We start from the raw sequence: 19,417 nt of genomic DNA on the forward strand, positions 1-19,417 counted from the left end.
CCCACTGGTGAGATCCAAGGTGGAGAAATAGTTAGCTGACTTTAAGGCTGTTAGTGACTCCTCTATTCTGGGCAGTGGATAAGCATCTTTATGTGTAATGCGGTTAATTTGCCTGTAATCTACGCACATTCTCATTGTACCATCTTTTTTCTTTACTAGCACTAGGGGAGCTGCCCAGGGGCTACAACTATCTCTGATAACCCCAGCCTCCTTCATTTCCCGTAACATTTCTTTGGCACGCTGATACTGTGCGGGGGGCACAGGGCGGTATCTCTCTTTAATGGGATGATGATCACCCGTGGGGATTTGATGTTTAACCCCTTTCACCTGCCCAAAATCTAGGGGGTGTTTGCTGAAGACCCGCTCGTACTCCTGTACCACCCGGTAAACCCCATGCTTTTGGTGTGAGGGGGTGGAGTCGGTGCCCACATGTAAATTTTGGCACCAGTCTTCCAGCTGCCCCTTGGAGCCTTGGATTGTCTTCCGCCTGGTCGGACGGGATCAAGGGTTCCACTGCTTTGATGGTATTGTTGCTGACGGTGTACAGTTTTGCTACAGTGGCGTACCGGGGCAATTTGGCCTCCTCCTCCCCACAATTCAGGACACGGACGGGCACTCTCCCCTTGCGGACGTCTGCTACCCCTCTGGCTACCAGGACTCCTGGCCTACTATCTGAATATACCGGTTCTACCAAGGCATGGTAATCCTGACCCTTGAGGCCTATTGCTGCCCGACACCATATCAACATTTCACTTCTTGGGGGTATTGCAATGGGGAGGGGGTCACTTACCCTCACACTGCCAATTTCTCCTCCGGCCAGCTCTACCTGCTGCCTCCTCATCAGGGCTCTGATCTCCCTCTGTAGGGCACGCTGCTGCCCGGAGCTGGCGGTTTCAGATGCCTGTTGCAACAAAATTATCACTTCGGCAATACAATTTTCTATCACATTTGTACCAATGGTTAGCAGTGGTTCAGATTCTTTGCGATCTATATCTACAATTATCATCCCCTGACATGGCAATTCTACCCGCCCCACTTTAATGGTTACTTCTTTGTACCCAATTTGGGGTAAGGGCTGACCATTACTGGCCACAATTGTTAAATCATCATCTGGGCCATGGTCAATGTCTGAATCAGCCCAATATCTTTTGTACAGTTTGTAGGGGATGGTTGTTACCTGGGACCCCGTATCCAGGAGGGCATTCAAAGGGATCCCGTCCAGCACAATAGGAAGGACCGGGCGTCCTCCCACATACTTGCTGCGGCTGGGGGTTAAGCCGGGCTTCCTCACACCTGGGGGTTGGCTCCTGGCCCCAGGCTCGGCCCATTTAAAGGACAGCGTCGTGCAATGTGGCCCGCCTGGCTGCAGCGGCGGCAGATCGGTTGTCCCGTTGAATCATACCGGTCTGTGTCTCTGCCTCGGGTCGGCGGAATCCTCCTCTGTCGCATCCAGGGGACGTCATCTGGGCTGGAGGCCAACTCGAGTCTTGCAGGCGATGGGGTCACTTGTAGGGACTGCACGGTCTTGGCCAGGGCAGCTACAGTCTTGGTCAGCTCCTGGACCTGCTGTCTGAGCTCTGCAGTGGGGTCCTTATCCAGGGACTGCGCCTCAGCCCCTGCAGCGGCTCGTGTTGCAGGCACCACCCCGGGGTACGTGATAGCAAGAGGCCGGAGGGATACTGGGTCATTCGGTGTAGATTCTCTCAGTACCCGGATGGCCTGGTCCTTAAACTTTGCAAAGTCCAGAGCAGGGTTCTGCAGGACCATGATACGCAGCTGTGTCCTGTGGGCGTCTGACAGGAGCCCTTCTATGAACTGCTCAGTTAGGAGTTTGTGTTCTTCACGTACACTCTCTGGGTCCACCTGTTTAACTGCTTTCAGGGCCTCCTGCAAGTTTAAGGCATAGTCCCTTATGCTGTCTGTGGCCCGTTGCTTGCACCCAAAGAATCTCACCTTTATCTCAGCTGCGGTGCGGGTGTCAAAAGTACTCTTTAGCTTGGCCAATATCTGGGTTACTGTCCCTTTATCTGTATCAGGCCAGGACTTCACTTCACGCTGGGCTGCGCCGGCTAGCTGTCCCATTAATATGCCCACCTTCTGGCTCTCAGTCAGAGGATACACCCGGAACAAGCTGTGCAGGCTTTCCCTGAAGTCGCTCAAGGTATGGGACTCCCCGCAGTACTGCGGTAGCCATTCTGCTCCCGGGATGTACGGCATTGTGATCGGCATTACCGGCGCTGCAGCGGGGGCTGGGGCGACGGCGACTGTGATTGCTTTGGCTGGTGCTGCGGCGTCTCGGGCTATGGCAGCCACCTGCTCTCCCTCTGAGTCGGACATCTTCCTCTTCCTTAAGTTTGTGTTCGTTACGCCACCTGTGGTATGCGGCTATTAAGCCGCCGCTGCTGTGTAAGGCCTCCGGGGTGATGAAGTGGCAGCAATGATGATACTGCTCCCCACAGGTGGAGCGGTGCCCCGGGACACAGTTGGTGCTTGTGGAAGTCTATGGTGTTGTGTGACTAACACGGTGCAGGGCCGACAAGCAATGAAAGAAACAGGCACAAACAGTAGTCTCTTTACCTTCTCCTCTTTTACTCGTCAGAAGTGTAGTCCAGGGAGACCGTCACAGATGGTAAAGATGGTCCGGCCGGCCTGGAAGTGCCTGGGGTGATCTTTGGCCAGATGAGTATGAGGCCTACTCCCTCATCTTTCTTTGCTGTTTTTGGACACTGCACTTTGGGTTCGCAATTGCCCTCTTGCTGCTGGGACTGGTTGTTCGTCCCTTTTTCTGTGTGGTAGACTGCGCAGGCCCTCTCTGGTGCTTCTCTGCTGGAGTCTACACCGGGCCCTTGGAATGCAGCTGTACCTTCAGATTACTTCTGGGCCAGGGGGCTTGCAGCTCTCCTGCCCTCCGGATTCAGCTACCAGGGATGGATTTTATGCCCTGGCAACCACAGACTCCGATGTCCGAGTCTCTGCTGTGCCTCTCTGCACCTCTTGCTTCACTGGGCCAAGCTATCCCAGCTCTAGGCCCCAGTTCTACAAGGCAGCACTACTCTCCGTCTGTCCTCCTTCACTCCTGTCTACAGACTAACCACTACTTCCTCCCTCCAGCCAGACTTAAGGAATGCTCCCTGAAGTTCCAGGTTCAGAGCTCCCCCTGCTGGCCGGAGGGAGAACTGTGTTGGGTGTTAATTTACTGGCCAATAGATCTCCCAATTACCTCCAGGCTCAGCATTAACCCTTTGGGAGGGCAATGCTGTTGTGGCGACCAGGTCCTGGGGCGCCACAATTTCATGGCAAGTTCTCTAATGTGATTGGCCAGCTTTGGGATAAATCAGCCCACTGAAATCAAAGGCAGTACCTCTGTAAGACGTTTGATGTGTACGAGTATCTAGACAAATTATAGCTACCGGTAGTAAAAAGTTACACGTGCTGCCTCTCCACTTCTGCACCAGCTTATCTCAAAGAAAATAATACAATACAGATTCAGCGCCAACTGAAATTAGATATGTCGGATTGTTAGGGCCATTATTTCCTTTTCTGACAAAGATTTGATCCAAACATAACACATTACAAAATTTCATAGTCATTTTAAGTAACACTATTAACACTGCCAAATGTGATAATCAAAACGCCTTTTGTTAGGTGCAAATCCGTAGCTACCGTATATAATAAGCTAATTACTCTTTGGCATGGAAAAATATCTGAGGAAAGCAAAACATCTGATACTTGGCATTAGAGACTTGATTTGTCTTTCATATTCCCTGTGTTTACTGAGCTATCAGCGATCCCTGACCAGTAATACATAAGTAAACAGTGAGGTGAGCTATATATCTGAGCTGGCAGGCCTCTGTTAGGGAAACCCTTTCTTTACCTAAGAATTGCAATGTAAGCTGGAAACCTTTTCTGCAGAAGCCATCAACAAATTACAGCACCGCAATTTGTCAACAGAGATATGAAGCCATTTGGCAGACGAAGCTGACAAGCTAGCTTGTTGTTCTGGTCCGCTCATGCTAAATGTGATGCAGTGAAGGTAATACGGAATAATGAAATGCTCACTTTACTGACCACATTATCACTGTCGTAACGTAAATGTTGGGGGCTAGTGGATAACATAACTCTTAAACCATAACTGTTGGATTTCTTTTTTCATAAATCAATAGGACATGTAAGAATAAGAAACTTTATATCTTATCAGAGAAATCGGCTTCTTTCTCCTCCTGGACTGATCAGTCACTCTTAAATATTTGGGTGAAATCTGTCTTTCCGTTACCACGATAGGAGATGACAGTTGGTGCTGATAAGATTCTATGAAGGAGGAGGAGCTAGAGGCAGAGGGAGGGGGAGAAACTAGAGGCAGAAGTAGGTGGAGCTAGAGGCAGAGGCAGGAGGAGGAACTAGAGGCAGAGGAAGGAGGAGCTAGAGGCAGAGGGAGGAGGAGGAACTAAAGGCAAAGGAAGGAGGAGCTAGACACAGATATTCTCCTGCAAGTTCTCCTGAAAACACACTTACACTTTACCATGGATGGCCTTTGACACCATACCTCTTCAAAGTTCATAATAACAGCCTACTGAGAAATAGGAATTATGTGTTTTCCCCTCTGGGAGATTCCATAAGAACCACATCAATTCCAGTCGCGGAGGTATTATAGCACAAGACCAGTTCTGCAGCAATTTACAACGACTTGACAGGACAGTGTTCTGGGATTTATGCTTCCACAGAAAGCTGTTCAGGTTTACTGTAAATAGCTCAGTTCTTGGAGACTTCTTTGACAGTAATTTCTAACACCAGCCCTAATGAAGAACGTCACTACTGTTATGTGTGAGGCTTTCCTTCTTTTTGTGTTTAGTTATGCACCTTTAATATGCAATAAAACAAATTTAGGGAAAAATTTTATATGCAAACCTTTTCATAGAGACGTATCAAAAACTATGATAACTAGATAACTTGATGCTTTCTTTTTCCAAATGGCCTGAGAAGTTAATTCTGATTGGTTGCCATGAGGAACTATTGTACTTTCTTTGATGTATCGCCAACACGCACACAGGCAGGGGTGAGAGACAGTCACCTGCTGTCCATAAAATAAGGAGAGGGAAAGATTGAAGTATGTCACTACTAGACTGTTTTGTCCTCACGTGTATAACTGAGAACAAAGGCCATACCACTTTTCTTCAAAATTGTATCCGTGCCCGTAAAACACATAGATACAATTTGGAATTTGGTGCCCTGCATTTCTCAGTATAGTACTATTTGTCCTCTGCAGTGGGATGCTGGTGGAACAATGACGGGTTCGCAGAAACCTGCCTAGCCTGGTGGAAGATTGTGTTGGAACAGATATCAGTGCAGAGGTCCCCAAACTAGGCTTGGGAGCATCATGTGACTTGTGGGCCAATGATTAATGATGGGCGAGCTTGCTCGGCACTCGATTAAGCATTGTGGTGCTCGGGTACGCTCAGTCGAGTATTGCAGGTGCTCAAAAGTTTCATCCGTGAAGCAACGAACACAAAGCAGGCACATTTGAGGGAATGATGTGAGTTTGCGCCCAAGGGAGAGCCATTTGCAGTCTCTGAATGGCTCTCACTTGGGGTTAAAACAACGTTTTTGGATGTAGTTTGTGAAACAAAAAAACCCATCACTGCGCTTGCTCCCCCGGAAATACTCTGTGAATAGCTGGCTGTATGTGGGTTGTTAGCTTCCATCATACTCGTTATTCGAGTTGAACACTTTTAGAGCACTTGACCTGCTTGACTGGAGTAAAGGAAAAACGGAGCCCTAAGCGGAGCCATGGGCGAAGTGACCCATGACTCAGCTTTGGAGGGCAAACTAGGGGTTAATTGCAGAGCATTTTCGCAGGCTTGGGGGTCACGAGTGTAGGGGGAGGTTGTCCCACGGGGGTGTGTGGTTATAGGGGAATACATAAGGTCCGGAAAAGGGGGTGGCCCTCAATCTGCACGGAGACACCATTGCTAAAGGTCCCGCCCTCCCTTTCTGATGAACGGGGTTGCTTAGTTAATGTTTAAGTATTTAAAATTGTTTGGTGGGTGGCGTGAATGGTTATCGGGTCATTTCGGTGTGCGGGGGAGAGGGGGTTCTTGGAGTTGGTGGAAAATTCTGGTTGGGAGGGTGTACATCTGGTAGATGTAACCTCCCATTTCGGCTCAGTTCTTGTTAAAAATTGCCTGGCGGATTTGGGGCTCTTCAGGGTTGGGTCTCTGGAAATCGGTGTGGTTGGCTATGTTTTCCGGCAATAATGGTGCCCCTGAGCCTGCGGTTGCGGCTGGCGGCAATGCTGGATGTTTTCCTTTAATTAATGGTTTCGCCAGGTTTTGGAGCTCCAAGAACCTCCTCACCTTTCATGTTAAGTTATTATTGTTGTTTTGTTATAATAAAGGCCGATTTGGCCATATTAATCCAAAATGGTTGTCTGTTATTTATTCATGGGTTGATCTGGGGAGTGGGAGGGGGGCCTGGAAAGGTAATGTGGTGGTTGTAAGTACGAGGTGCAGCCTCTACAATACTGCAGTCATGAGCACCCGAGCATTTTAGTATTAATGATGTGTGGCTCTCAGCTGTCTGCAATCTCGATGCATTAACACAAGGTCTAACACAGCTATGAAGAGAAAGTCTCCTGATGATGACTTTTGCAAGTAGCCGAAAAGATCTGCATGCAAATTTACTGGTGGTACGGGGTAAAAATATGGTAAACTGTTGATAGGATAAGACTATTGGCTACAGGGCTGTAAAAGCTGTATGTGATATTTTAATGAGACTGCTTCATGTGAGAATTGTGAATAGGGGTAAAGTAGAAACCCCCTAGATATATGTATACTTTCTATAAGTGAGGGTGGCGCAGGGTGTAAGCTTTGGTTGTCATTATTCTGGTAATCGGGGCCTGGGTAACATTACGGTGGGGGATGTGGGCAAGCTGGATGTGGCTCACAAGCATCTCTAAGAACTGAATGTAGCTCTCAAGCTAAGAAAGGTTGGGGACCATTGCACACTATTGAGGTTTACGGTACATAGGGTGCCAGTCACACAAGTATGTGCAATGCACAGTGTCTAGCTCACAGCCTATTCATGACGCCCTTCTATTAAATCAGGAGGGCTGCCCAGCACTATTTATCGTAAGTGCACTAGCACACAGGACAGACACCCCAAAGGGCCCGGCTGCATCCTGCGGAAAATTGTGCAATAAATAATGATATACAGTAAAATGATAATAAATGTGAGGTATTGGTCCATATTTTATCCAAAATACATAAGTTTGTATCCCAAACGTCAAGGGTCGACTCCCCAGTAATCTAAGTGATGCATGATTGGATTCAGGGTTTCTTTGTCTTCATCATGCTACTGTCACATGAGGTAGAAAAAACAGCTTTATATGTAGGTGGCACAGTGTGTATTTTAATATTCAGAAGGTACAGTATACGTCAGAATGATCAAGGGCACTGCATTTTCAGGAACAGTTTGCATAGTATAGCCAATAGAGATATGTGCAAAAGTGAGGAGCTAAACACTGAGTCATATCAGGGAGACATTATCATTGCAGCTTGGGCAAGATCGAAAAGAAATAAAAGAATGACACCAATCAGAAAAGATATCATCTGTAAGTGGTATCTGAGATGTCAATATTTCTTGTAACTACATTGGATCAGTAATGGAATAATTCCTATGGTCTACAGTGAAATTATAGGTGGTAATTTGTGGGGGGTCTTCACCATGAAACATTTCTTCAGGTGACACTAGAAGCTGTAGTTTTGTAATCCCCTACGTAAATTGTGGTTGCAGTTAATCATTAAGAGAATTCACCCTGCGTTAAACCAATACAAATAGCCTTAGCATGTATACAGAGGTTCCCAGTGATTCTATGCACTTCAGAGGACAGCTCTGCAATAGTCACTATTAGGCCGGGTTCACACAACTGTATATAATGTAGTCAGAGTTTCATCCAATAAGCACGGACGATGTTTTTCTCACTTGTCATCTTTATGCAATCTGTATACAATCCGATTTTTTTCAACAGTTATTAATATTTACAAAACCATTCCAGTTTCCTATGTTAAAGAAGTGCAATGTATCCGTAAAAAATGCATGCAATACAGTGTCTGTATGGCATCTATTTTTTTTTCTCTCCCATAGACTTGAATGGGCGAGTCTCATCCAATTTCCTGGAAGAAACATATGCACGCTGAGATTGCCCCATTGGATAACATAGGTCCGTGTGCTGTCTGTGTGCTGTGCACTTTTTTACAGATAGCACTCAGACTAAAGATCTGGTTGTGTGAATGAGTCCTTAAGTATACAGTGTACAGGTGAAAACATTAGACAGGCTGCAGTGCTCACAGTCTTACTAATACCCCTTTGGCCCCCTTCACACGTCCATGTTTCTGGTACATGTGGTGTCTTTTTCCACACGTACTGGAGACACGGACATACGTAGACCCATTAAATTCAATGAGTTTGCGTACACGTCCGAGTTTTCACATGGATCATATGTCCGTGTGGAGTAAATGAGTGCCTGTGTGTTTCACATGACGACATGTCTGAGTACATTTTCTGCTGGCAGCATGGGTGTCACATGGACCACATACCGATGTCATCCGTGTGACATCAGTGTGACACGTACCGGAGAAACCATGTCACTGAAAAAAAAATAAAAAATGTTATACCTACCCATCTCCGGCATTGCTTTCTTTGCCACTGCTGTTGCTTCAGGGCCTGCTTATTATGCTCATGAATATTCACTGCTCTAACTGATGACCCAGGAGCAACAGCAACACTGGAGACAGGTAAGTATACAAGTTTGTGCTGTCTGTGTGCTATCCGGATATCCCATGGAGAGCACTCAAACAGCACATGAAACACATACACATGGACACATATACAGACCTACACCACGGACCATGCAAAACATTAATTTTTTTGAAGTGTGAGGGGGCCTTAAGTAGACAGTATACAGGTGCAAACATTAAAGAGGCTGCAGGTTTCGCACTCTTACCACTACCCTTTAAGAAGACAGTGTACAGGTGCAAACATTACAAGGCTTCAGTTTTTGCACTCTTACCACTACTTCTTAAGTAGACAGTGTACAGGTGCAAACATTAGAGAGGCTGCAGTTTCCGCACTTTTACCACTACCCCTAAAGTAGACAGTGTACAGGTGCAAACATTAGAGTGGCTGCAGTTTTCACACTCTTACCACTACCTCTTAAGTAGGCAGTGTACAGGTGCAAACATTAGAGTGGCTGCAGTGTTCGCATTCTTACCACTATCCCTTAAGTAGACAGTGTACAGGTGCAAACATTAGAGAGGCTGCAGTGTTCGCATTCTTACCACTACCCCTTAAGTAGGCAGTGTACAGGTGCAAACATTAGAGTGGCTGCAGTGTTCGCACTCTTACCACTACCCCTTAAGTAGGCAGTGTACAGGTGCAAACATTAGAGAGGCTGCAGTGTTCACACTCTTACTACTACCCCTAAAGTAGACAGTGTACAGGTGCAAACATTAGAGAGGCTGCAGTGTTCACACTCTTACTACTACCCCTAAAGTAGACAGTGTACAGGTGCAAACATTAGAGAGGCTGCAGTGTTCACATTCTTACCACTACCCCTAAGGCTTCCGCCACACATCCGTGAAAAACGTGCGTGTTTGGTCCGTTTCCGTGTATACTGGAGACACGGCCAAACGTGCACCAATGTTACTATATCTCAGCGGTTACACTTGCGTTTTTGGTTATGTCCGTTTGTCCGTCTCCGTGATGCGTTTTGTGGGCCGTGTCTCACGCCAGCATGTCCGTTTTATTCACGCCACACGCAGCACGGACCCAATGAAAGTCAATGGGTCTGTGCGCACGTCCGAGTGACACGGACGCATCTCTGTTTGTTCCCTGTATGTTTTGTGCTTTTTTCATGTCATGTCAGTCTTTTTTCTTTTTATGTTTCGTTCTCTCCCTCAGTCCGTCGGTCGGTCTCTATGTCTGTCTGTCCCTCTAGCTGTCTGTCGGTCAGTTCCCCCCTCTCTCATACTTACCGTTCCCCGATCCCCGGCGCTGCACGGCTGTTATAAAAACTCCGGCGGCTTTTCCTCTTTTGAAAAAGCCGGCCGCCCATTAATCAATCTCGTATTCCCTGCTTTACCCGCCCACCGGCGGCTGTGATTGGTTGCAGTGATACACGCCCACCACGCTGAGTGACAGGTGTCACACTGCACCCAATCACAGCAGCCGGTGGGCGTGTCTATACTGTGCAGTAAAATAAATAAATAAATAATTAAAAAAACCGGCGTGCGGTCCCCCCCCATTTTAATACCAGCCAGATAAAGCCATACGGCTGAAGGCTGGTATTCTCAGGATGGGGAGCTCCACGTTATGGGGGGCCCCCCACCCTAACAATATCAGTCAGCAGCAGCTAATGAGATGAGTAGCGCGATCAGCAGCTGTCAGTCTGGTAACTCGCGGTCACCGCTGGATCCAGCGGTGGCCGAGGGTAACCTCAGTGACAGCTGCTGATCGCGCTACTCATCTCATTAGCTGCGTGGAGGTGACCGGAGCGGCGGTGTATTCTGCAGCTCCTGTCACCTCCATGCAGCAGAGCTGGACGCGACGCTGGAGGACCGTGGAGTACGCCGGACATGGAGGGTTTGTCGGGGTTAATAAATTGGTAATGAGGGAATGTGTTTGTGTTTTTTAATTATAATAAAGGATTTTTCGGGTGTGTGTTTATTTACTGTAACTTACAGATTAATCATGGAGGGTGTCTCATAGACGCCTGACATGATTAATCTAGGACTTATTGGCAGCTATGGGCTGCCAATAACTCCTTATTACCCCGATTTGCCAACGCACCAGGGTAAATCGGGAAGAGCCGGGTACAGCCCCAGAACTGTCGCATATAATGTATGCGGCAATTCTGGGCGGCTGCTGACTGATATTGTTAGGGTGGGGGGCCCCCCATAACGTGGAGCTCCCCATCCTGAGAATACCAGCCTTCAGCCGTATGGCTTTATCTGGCTGGTATTAAAATGGGGGGGGACCGCACGCCGGTTTTTTTAATTATTTATTTATTTATTTTACTGCACAGTATAGACACGCCCACCGGCTGCTGTGATTGGGTGCAGTGTGACACCTGTCACTCAGCATGGTGGGCGTGTCTCACTGCAACCAATCACAGCCGCCGGTGGGCGGGTAAAGCAGGGAATACGAGATTGATTAATGGGCGGCCGGCTTTTTCAAATTAGAAAAAGCCGCCGGAGCAGTGTGAACGCCGTGCAGCGCCGGTGATCGGGGATCGGTGAGTATGAGAGAGGGGGGGACACTTCAGTCACTCGGGGGATTACCGGTCACCGGTGAATCCTTCACAGGTGACCGCTAATCAGTACACGGCACAAAGACAGAGCCGCGGCATGACAATGAAGTCGGGTGAAGTTCACCCGAGTTCATTCTCATCCCGCTACTCTGTCTTCCGACATGTAGTAACGACATTTTGCATCACACACGTACATTTCACACGGACAACACATACACATGTCAGTTATTTCACTCACGCACACACGGACATTCCACACGCACATACGGCTAGCATACGGGATACACACGCAGGACACACATACCATAAAAACGGACATAAAAAACGGAAAACGGACCCGAAAAACGGCCCGTTTTACACGGACGTGGTTTTCACGGATGTGTGGCGGAGCCCTAAAGTAGACAGTGTACAGGTGCAAACATTAGAAAGGCTGCAGTGTTCGCACTCTTACCACTACCCCTTAAGACAATTTGTATTTAGGGGTACAAAGAGTCGGACATTTATGATCTGATATTGGCTTACCCTAAGAACAGTTCACTAATATTCTGATCACAGAAAACCCTTTTAGGTTATATTTAGTACAAGCCTAGTTTCCACCAGAATTTCCCAGTATGTGCAAGCTTTGCTATATTAAGTAACACCATATATTACTGTCATAAACCATGTATGAGTTTGAGTTGCTAAATATTTGTATCCAGAATGTCTGTTCCAAAGTATATGATGAAAATAAGCTGCAAATAAACTAGATTAACTATATAACAAGAAGTGACCGTACAATTCACATGATGATATCATCTACAATATATCCCTATGTGTCTACTGTAAGACACAATTAGACCTTCCCTGACTTTAATAATGAAGCTGTCTAATCTAGGACTGGTTTCTGTAAGTATTATAGTGTCATCAAACACACAACAGTATATCAGATGCAATGTTCTCAGCAGTTTTAACAGTAACTGTCACTATGCTTATCATTTCTCAACCAAATGCACTCTGTTACTAAAAACACCCAACCTTTCCAGCGATAATGCCCTGTAATCACATGGGAAGTGTAAGGTCAGCCATAGGACAAATACCACTAAGTCTATATGGACAGTGTATTTACCACGGTGCATGTGCAACTGTAAATCTTCTCTGCATTCGATTATTCCGGCTCATGAGAAGTTTGCGGAGAAGAAGCGGTGAATTACGTGGCGAGTTACGTGGCGAGCTGAGGGGTGAACTCCGGGGAGAACTCCTGGGGGACCCATGCGGAGATATATGATTGGGGCTTCTCTGGGGAGAACCACTTCTTGGTGGCACCTGCATGTTTTTGTTCTTGTACAGGTGAGATAAAAGAGGTGCTGGTTATGATGTCCAGTGGTTGAGTGTTGGGGTATTTTGATGTGATGGATAGCACAAGGATTACAGTGGAATACTTTGGACCTTGCAGCCTCTTCTGTAATCTTCGTATGTATACATCAGTGGTTATATCCTAAGCCAGTTTCCATGCAAGATTAAACAAGCAATAATTAAAGGTTGCATACATATCTCATGAAGAGTGTGTTCTTTTTGTAGATCCACGCTAGCACCGACGCTCAATCTGAAGTTTCTTGAGGTCTACTAGTCAGAATTTGTAGGTCCTGGATGAAAAAATTGTTTAAAAGAACTGAGAGTCCTCAGTGGTTGATACCTTTTAATGGCTAACTGGTCCTGGATGTAAACTTCAACAGTTGCTTATCAGAGGTAGCTGGGAAAAACATCTAGTGGTAGCACTGTTCTTAAAATCAAGAAGTCAAAAGTAGAATGTTTTTCAGCTTCTTCCCGTTCTTCTGAGACACAGCTAGAGTGTCAGCTCTTCAGTGGAAAGTCAAAGTACATGTTGTCCAGACTCGCTGCACTCTTCCACTCCAGCTCACAGACAGCTATAAGTATAGAGAACAGATCCTGTTGCAGTTTGTTTATCCACGCTGTCTCCAGCAGTCTCAGCCAACTCTACGTCAGTCACCCAGCTCTCTTCCTTCCTCATAAACCCTGGCTGGAACTGGCAGGGAAGCCCACAGAGGTTATCAGGCTTTGTAGGAAGTTCACAGGATCTAGAAGTTTGTATCTACCTAACATCAGAACGTGCACCAGGATGTATAGAACTAAGGATGTATCTAATGGATTTCATGTATATCTATGAATATATATTTATACTGCAACGAATTCTTTGTAGATTATTCTCCCTCTCTTTCTCAATATACAAAAGGCACCGGCAGTCAGGTCGAAATGTAAACTCTTATGAAACGCCCTGTTGTTGTGTAGTAATGGAAGACAAGCGCCCCTCCCTATTTCATCACAATTTGGCAGCATTATCATTTTAACAGCGATCTATATTCAAGGAAAATGTATTCTAAGTATTTATAGAATAATAAATCACACAAAAAGTATTTACTAAAAGAGAATCTCCTGACAAACCATACTAACGACATAATTGTTGTATGATAGTCATAATTAGAATGACTAAAATGTATATGATAATCTGTAATATGAAACCACCTACTTTAAGTCCGAAAATAAATAGGACCCCCCATTTAGTCACTTGCGCCAGAAGGTTCAGCCTTTCAGGTGATCCTTGCCACATCATTAGAGCTGTTTGAAATATACAGTATATATACTACATATATATATATACAGTTGAAACCAGAGATTTACATACACTATCTAAAAAAACACACATGAATGTTTTTCTTACTATCTGACAAAATTAGAATAAATCTGTCCCATTTTAGGTCAATTAGGAACCAATATTATTTATAATTGCCACATTCCAAAATGATGAAAGAGAGAGAGAATATTTTAAGGCATTTTTATTACTTTATGCAAAATCAAAAGTTTATATACATTTAATAAGTATTTGGTACCGTTGCCCTTAAACTGTCTGAGGTCAAACGTTACAATATCCTTCCACAAGCTAATCACAATAGTTGGTAGGCATTTGGGTCCATTCCTCCTGGTAGAACTGGTGTAACTGAGCCATGTTTGTAGTTCACCTTGCTCACACCGGCCTTTTCAGCTTTGCCCATACATTTTCAATACGATTGAGCTCAGGGTTTTATGATGGCCACTCCAAAACATTGACTTTGTTATCTTTAAGCCACTGTATAACCAGTTTGGCAATATGCTTCTGGTCATTGTCCATTTGGAAGACCCATTTCCGCCCAAGCTTTAAGCTCCTGGCTGATGTCTTGACATGTTGCTTCAGTATGGTGACATATTCTTCTTTCCTCATGATGCCATTTATTTTGTGAAGTGCCCCAGTCCCTCCTGCAGCAAAACAACCTCACAACATGATCCTGCCACCCCCATATTTCACAGTTGGGATGGTGTTCTTAGGTTTCAAATCTTCTCCTTTTTTCCTCCAAACGTAACGATGGTCATTATAGCCAAACAGTTCAATTTTAGTTTCATCAGACCACAGGACATGTCTCCAAAAATTAAGGTCTGTGTTCCTGTGTGCATTTGCAAACACTAATCTGGCTTTATGTTTCTTTTGGAGTAATGGCAGAGTGCCTTTCAACCTATGTTGATACAATACTTGTTTCACTGTGGATAACGACACAATCATAACAGCTTCTCCCAGCATCTTCTCAAGGTCTTTTGCTTTTGTTCTTGGGTTGCTATGCACATGTCTGACCAAAGCACGTTCAGCTCTGGTACACAGAACCTGTCTCCTTCCAGAGCGGTGTGATGGCTTGACATTCCCATCTTGTTTGTATTTGCGTATATTGTTTGTACAGATGAACAAGGCACCTTCAGGTATCTGGAAATTGCACCCAAGGATGAACCAGACTTGTGCAAGTCCACACTTCTCTTCCGGAGATCTTGGCTGATTTCTTTTGACGTTCGCATGATGCTACACAAAGAAGCAGTGTGTTTCAGCTGTGCATTAAAAAAACATCCACAGGTGTGTCTCTAACTGAAATGTTGCCAATAAACCTATTAGATGCTTACAAAGATATAACATCATCATATGGGTTGTTTCATATTGTTTAAAGGCATAGTACTCTTAGCGTATGTAAATTTCTGACTTTGCAGAAATTAATATAAAATAACTTAAAACATTCTCTTTCTCATTATTCTAAGATTTGTCAAATATAAATAATTTTGGTTCCTAATTGATCTAAAACAGGAAAGGTTTATTCTGATTTCATGGCAGATAGTGAGAAAAACATGCATATGTGTCTTTTTAGATAGTGTATGTAAACTTCTGGTTTCAACTGTATATATATCAGGTGAAATTCATGTAAAACTTAAAAAACTTCATGCTACTATGATATTTTAGTAGCATGAAAGTAGGGCATGTAAGTAGAAACATGCAATGGCGATTTCATCATCTCAAACAATTTATTAAAAAAAAAGCCAACAACAGTGGTAGGTAAAAAATGTCAATGTCTCAATAACTTGTCATGTGGCCTTGAGCATCGTTTACAGATTGACAACTGTGACGCCCTGGCCTATCAGGTCGTGACAGGGTATTGTGCAATCTGCCCTTCTGTGCAATATCCATCTCCTCCTTGGTTACAGGTCCCTGACCTTTGGTGTTGCCAAGTACAAGCTAATCAAAATCCTACGAACACTCTGCACCACACCCACCAGACACACCAGTGGACAGCCTGAGTGGAATAGGGTCGCCCACTTGGGGGGTTGGTTAAGGGGAGGTCAGGAGTGTTAAAGAGAACAGAAGTAGCTCTCAAAGGGAGAGGAGGCCAGGAGCTGGGCTCCTTGGAACTACTAGGTGGCAGACGTTGGTCTGGCCTGGTAGGAGCTGGACCCCGGTGGCAGGGGATCGTAACAAGGGGCACGGACTGTCGAGGATGACAGCCGGCGGCCTTGTGCCATCACCGGGCATTGGCCAGGGCACGACGGGTTACGTGGACCCTAGGTCAGGAAAGAGCTTCAGGCGTCTTGGCAATTTACCCGACGAGGACGGAGCCTTCAAGATCCGTTCTCCACCTGCTCCAAAATCGGGGTACTAGCGCAACGAGGGGGATAGGACTTTCCACTCACACGGTCCAGAAAATCCCAAGCATGAACCCTGAGAGCAAGCTCACCCAGTTAGCCATACTGGTGAGTGAGGCCCAATTAGTTTCACACTAAAGGGGCCAAAATAGAAGTAGAGGTGCCAAGGCAAAGGTCACAGATAAGCAACCCCTACCGTCCCAACGGCACCTCCTTGTCGCCCTCATCGAGTCCCAGGTTATCCCCCCTACCCGTGGAGGGGTTAAACATCTGGCTGCCTACACCATCGCCACCGGGTACTCCCAACTGCAGCGGTGGTACTCCACCTTATCCCACACCACGGGTGCCGTCACGAACTTCAAACATACTTCCCTGTGTAAATATTCCCCTTTTATTCCGAGTGGCCGCGTGACCCGAACCCCGGGTCCGGAGATCCCTTGAGCCACCGCAAATCCGGATCCGAGCAGCCCAGCTGCTAACGCGGGGGTGGCACACAACGACTTCTCATGCTGTTCACAAGTAGAGTTATTTTCTGCTGAGGCATGGCATCTCACTCTTCTTTAAGGGAAGCTCTCAGGTAATTGCAGTTTTGGGGTACAGAGTTACAAACCTCTACATGGCTACTTTTCCAGGACTGTTACGTTCAGTCTTTTTTCTTGGAAATTCTCACAAACGGAGCTCAATTATGATATTGGCAATTGGGAGCAGTTAGACCTTTTGAGGAATAGAGGCATTAGTTAGAGGGGCAAGGGTTAAAGTAACGGTCTTTACTGATCACACAATAATTTACTGTATGTCGATGCCGCTAAATGCTTTGTACGGACCTTCTTAATGAAGTGCACGTCTCTGTGTTGGCTGGGCATTCTGGTTCCTCTTTCACTTGGAGAACTGTTTCCAGGTCCTCTTGGTGGAAGAGTGCTCAAAAGGATGTTGACGAGTATGTCCGTAAGTTTAGAGTTTTCGGGAGGCCTAAAACCTTTCATCTGTCCCCTGCAGGTTTTCTTTTGACTAACGAAGTTCCTTATCAGCCTTGCACACATTTGTCCATGTATTTCATCATGGATTTGTCTAATTCATACTATAGTATAGCTATTGATAATGTTATGGTTGTATTGCAACTCACAAGGGATAGAGGTAACATACTAAAACTACAACTGACTCTGATGGTTCATGTACGGCAGTGATGATCAACCTTTTGAGCTTGGTGTGTCAAAATTCATACATAAATACGAGCATAACATAGGTGGTGTATCAAATCACAAAAAATCCATAATTTTGTGATATTTGTAGCTCTAATAACAAAAAGTTATCTGATAATGACAGCTGGGGGGAGGGGGAGAGGAGACATTGACTGCTGGGGGGAGGGGGAGAAGAGATAATTCTCCATGCAGCTAAAAAAGTTAAAGAATAATGCAGGACACTTCATTATAGAAAGCAGATGCCCCCAAAAGAGAGAAGGAAGAAGACAATCATAGTCGCCAGATGCCAAATGGGAGGACCTGCAGTGGAATGCATCAAGGACCTATGGTGGAACGCACACCCACACGCATCAGATCGCACACCCACACACATCAGATTGCGAACACATCAGGTCACACACCCACACACAAAGACGGGGAGAAAGGACAGGCAGGCAGACAGGGACGGGAATAACTAGCCAAACTCGACCCCCCTATTACATATTCTGTTGCACCTATCATCAAATAACAGTGCACTTCACAAACTTTACTTGCCTACATTTCAGAAAGTATACATCCGATCTCACAACTAAAGGTATGTAGAGAATCAGCATGATAGCGCCAGTATAGCACTGGCTTTAGTTTATATAGGAAAGTCCTGGTCGTTGGTCCTCTTTAACAGCAAAATCTAGACATACATTGAGCATTTCCCATTTATTCCAAATGAAAGATTTTGGGAGGAGGAAGTTATTATTAGAAAAATGTTTATGGTCACATTTCCTTGTTACTGTATTGATTTTAATGGCATAAAATTTAAGAAAGCATTGCCCAATGCTTCATGAATTTGGCGCATCTTAAGATATTACACTTCAGTCTAACAATCGTAATCAAATTTTCAAGTTGCCCCATTATAGGAAATAGTTTGCAACGTTTCTAAACTACTTCGGCAAGGATATATTTACTACATTTACTGTAGATGAGCAGCAATATCACCCATGATCTGTGAGCAAGTAAAACCGTGTTTTTTGGCAAAAAGAAGATATGATAAAATCCTGGGCAACATATTTTATGCTATGGATGAGCTTTTGTTGAGTTTTTGATTCTGCTTATTTTTGCTGCGTCAAAAACTGCAGCATCTTATGGTTCCAGAAAAGTGAATGGGACTTATAGAAATCTCCTGCCCACTGGCCTTCTTTTTTGCTCAGCGTAAGCTGACCTCTGGTGTGTTTAACCTTTTCACGACACATGACGTACCGGATATGTCATGGATCGTGTGAGGTTAATCCCAGCGATCCGTGGACATAGCTGATTTCAACACTTGACAAGTGTGCTTGCTAGGCGCGAGTGGAATCGCGCTCCACCAGCGCCTATTAACCCCTTATATCTTGCTGTCAAATTCTGACAGCGAAATGTAAGAGTGCACCGCCATAAGGATAACTTACCCACCCCCATCAGAAGTCACGTGACGTGATCAAGTGACTTCCGGCTGTTGCCATGGTAGCACAGGGTCATGTGATGACACCTGTAGCTATCATGAGACACTTTCTCTCACTGCCGGCAGAGGGTCATGTGTGAGAGTAAAGCCACTTTAGCTGTGATCTGGAGAAATGGAGGAGCGATCAGACTGCTGATCGTTATAGTCCCCTAGGGGACCTAGTAAAATAAAAATAAAAAGATAAAAAAAAGTTTTAAAAAATTAAAAAAATAATAAAACCTATTTTATAGAAAAATAAAAAAAAACAAATTTTCCACAAAATGCAATAACACTTGATCAAAACGTAGCATCTGCGCAAATATAGTACCGTTAAAAAAGTCAGCTCGAGACGCAAAAATAAGACATCACTGAGCCATAGATCTTGAAAAATGAGAACACTACGAGTTTCATAAAATGGCACAAAAAGGGCGCCACTTTTTTTGAACAAAAATTTGAGTTTTTTTTAACCCCTTAGATAAA

At 45.2% G+C, this 19,417-nt stretch overlaps 1 protein-coding gene across 1 annotated transcript in view; it reads right to left on the reverse strand.

The window, feature by feature from the left end:
• PDE4C (phosphodiesterase 4C) overlaps nt 1-13,470 on the reverse strand; it is a 574,417-nt gene extending 560,947 nt beyond the window's left edge. The window contains exon 1 of the mRNA XM_075352494.1: nt 12,408-13,470. Within this exon, the coding sequence (XP_075208609.1) occupies nt 12,408-12,610 (203 nt within the window). The 5' untranslated portion in view covers nt 12,611-13,470. The remainder of the gene's footprint in view (nt 1-12,407) is intronic.
• Between the last annotated feature and the right edge of the window lie 5,947 nt (nt 13,471-19,417).

Source organism: Anomaloglossus baeobatrachus, chromosome 1 (genome assembly GCF_048569485.1).
Source record: "Anomaloglossus baeobatrachus isolate aAnoBae1 chromosome 1, aAnoBae1.hap1, whole genome shotgun sequence".
Taxonomy (NCBI): domain Eukaryota; kingdom Metazoa; phylum Chordata; class Amphibia; order Anura; family Aromobatidae; genus Anomaloglossus; species Anomaloglossus baeobatrachus.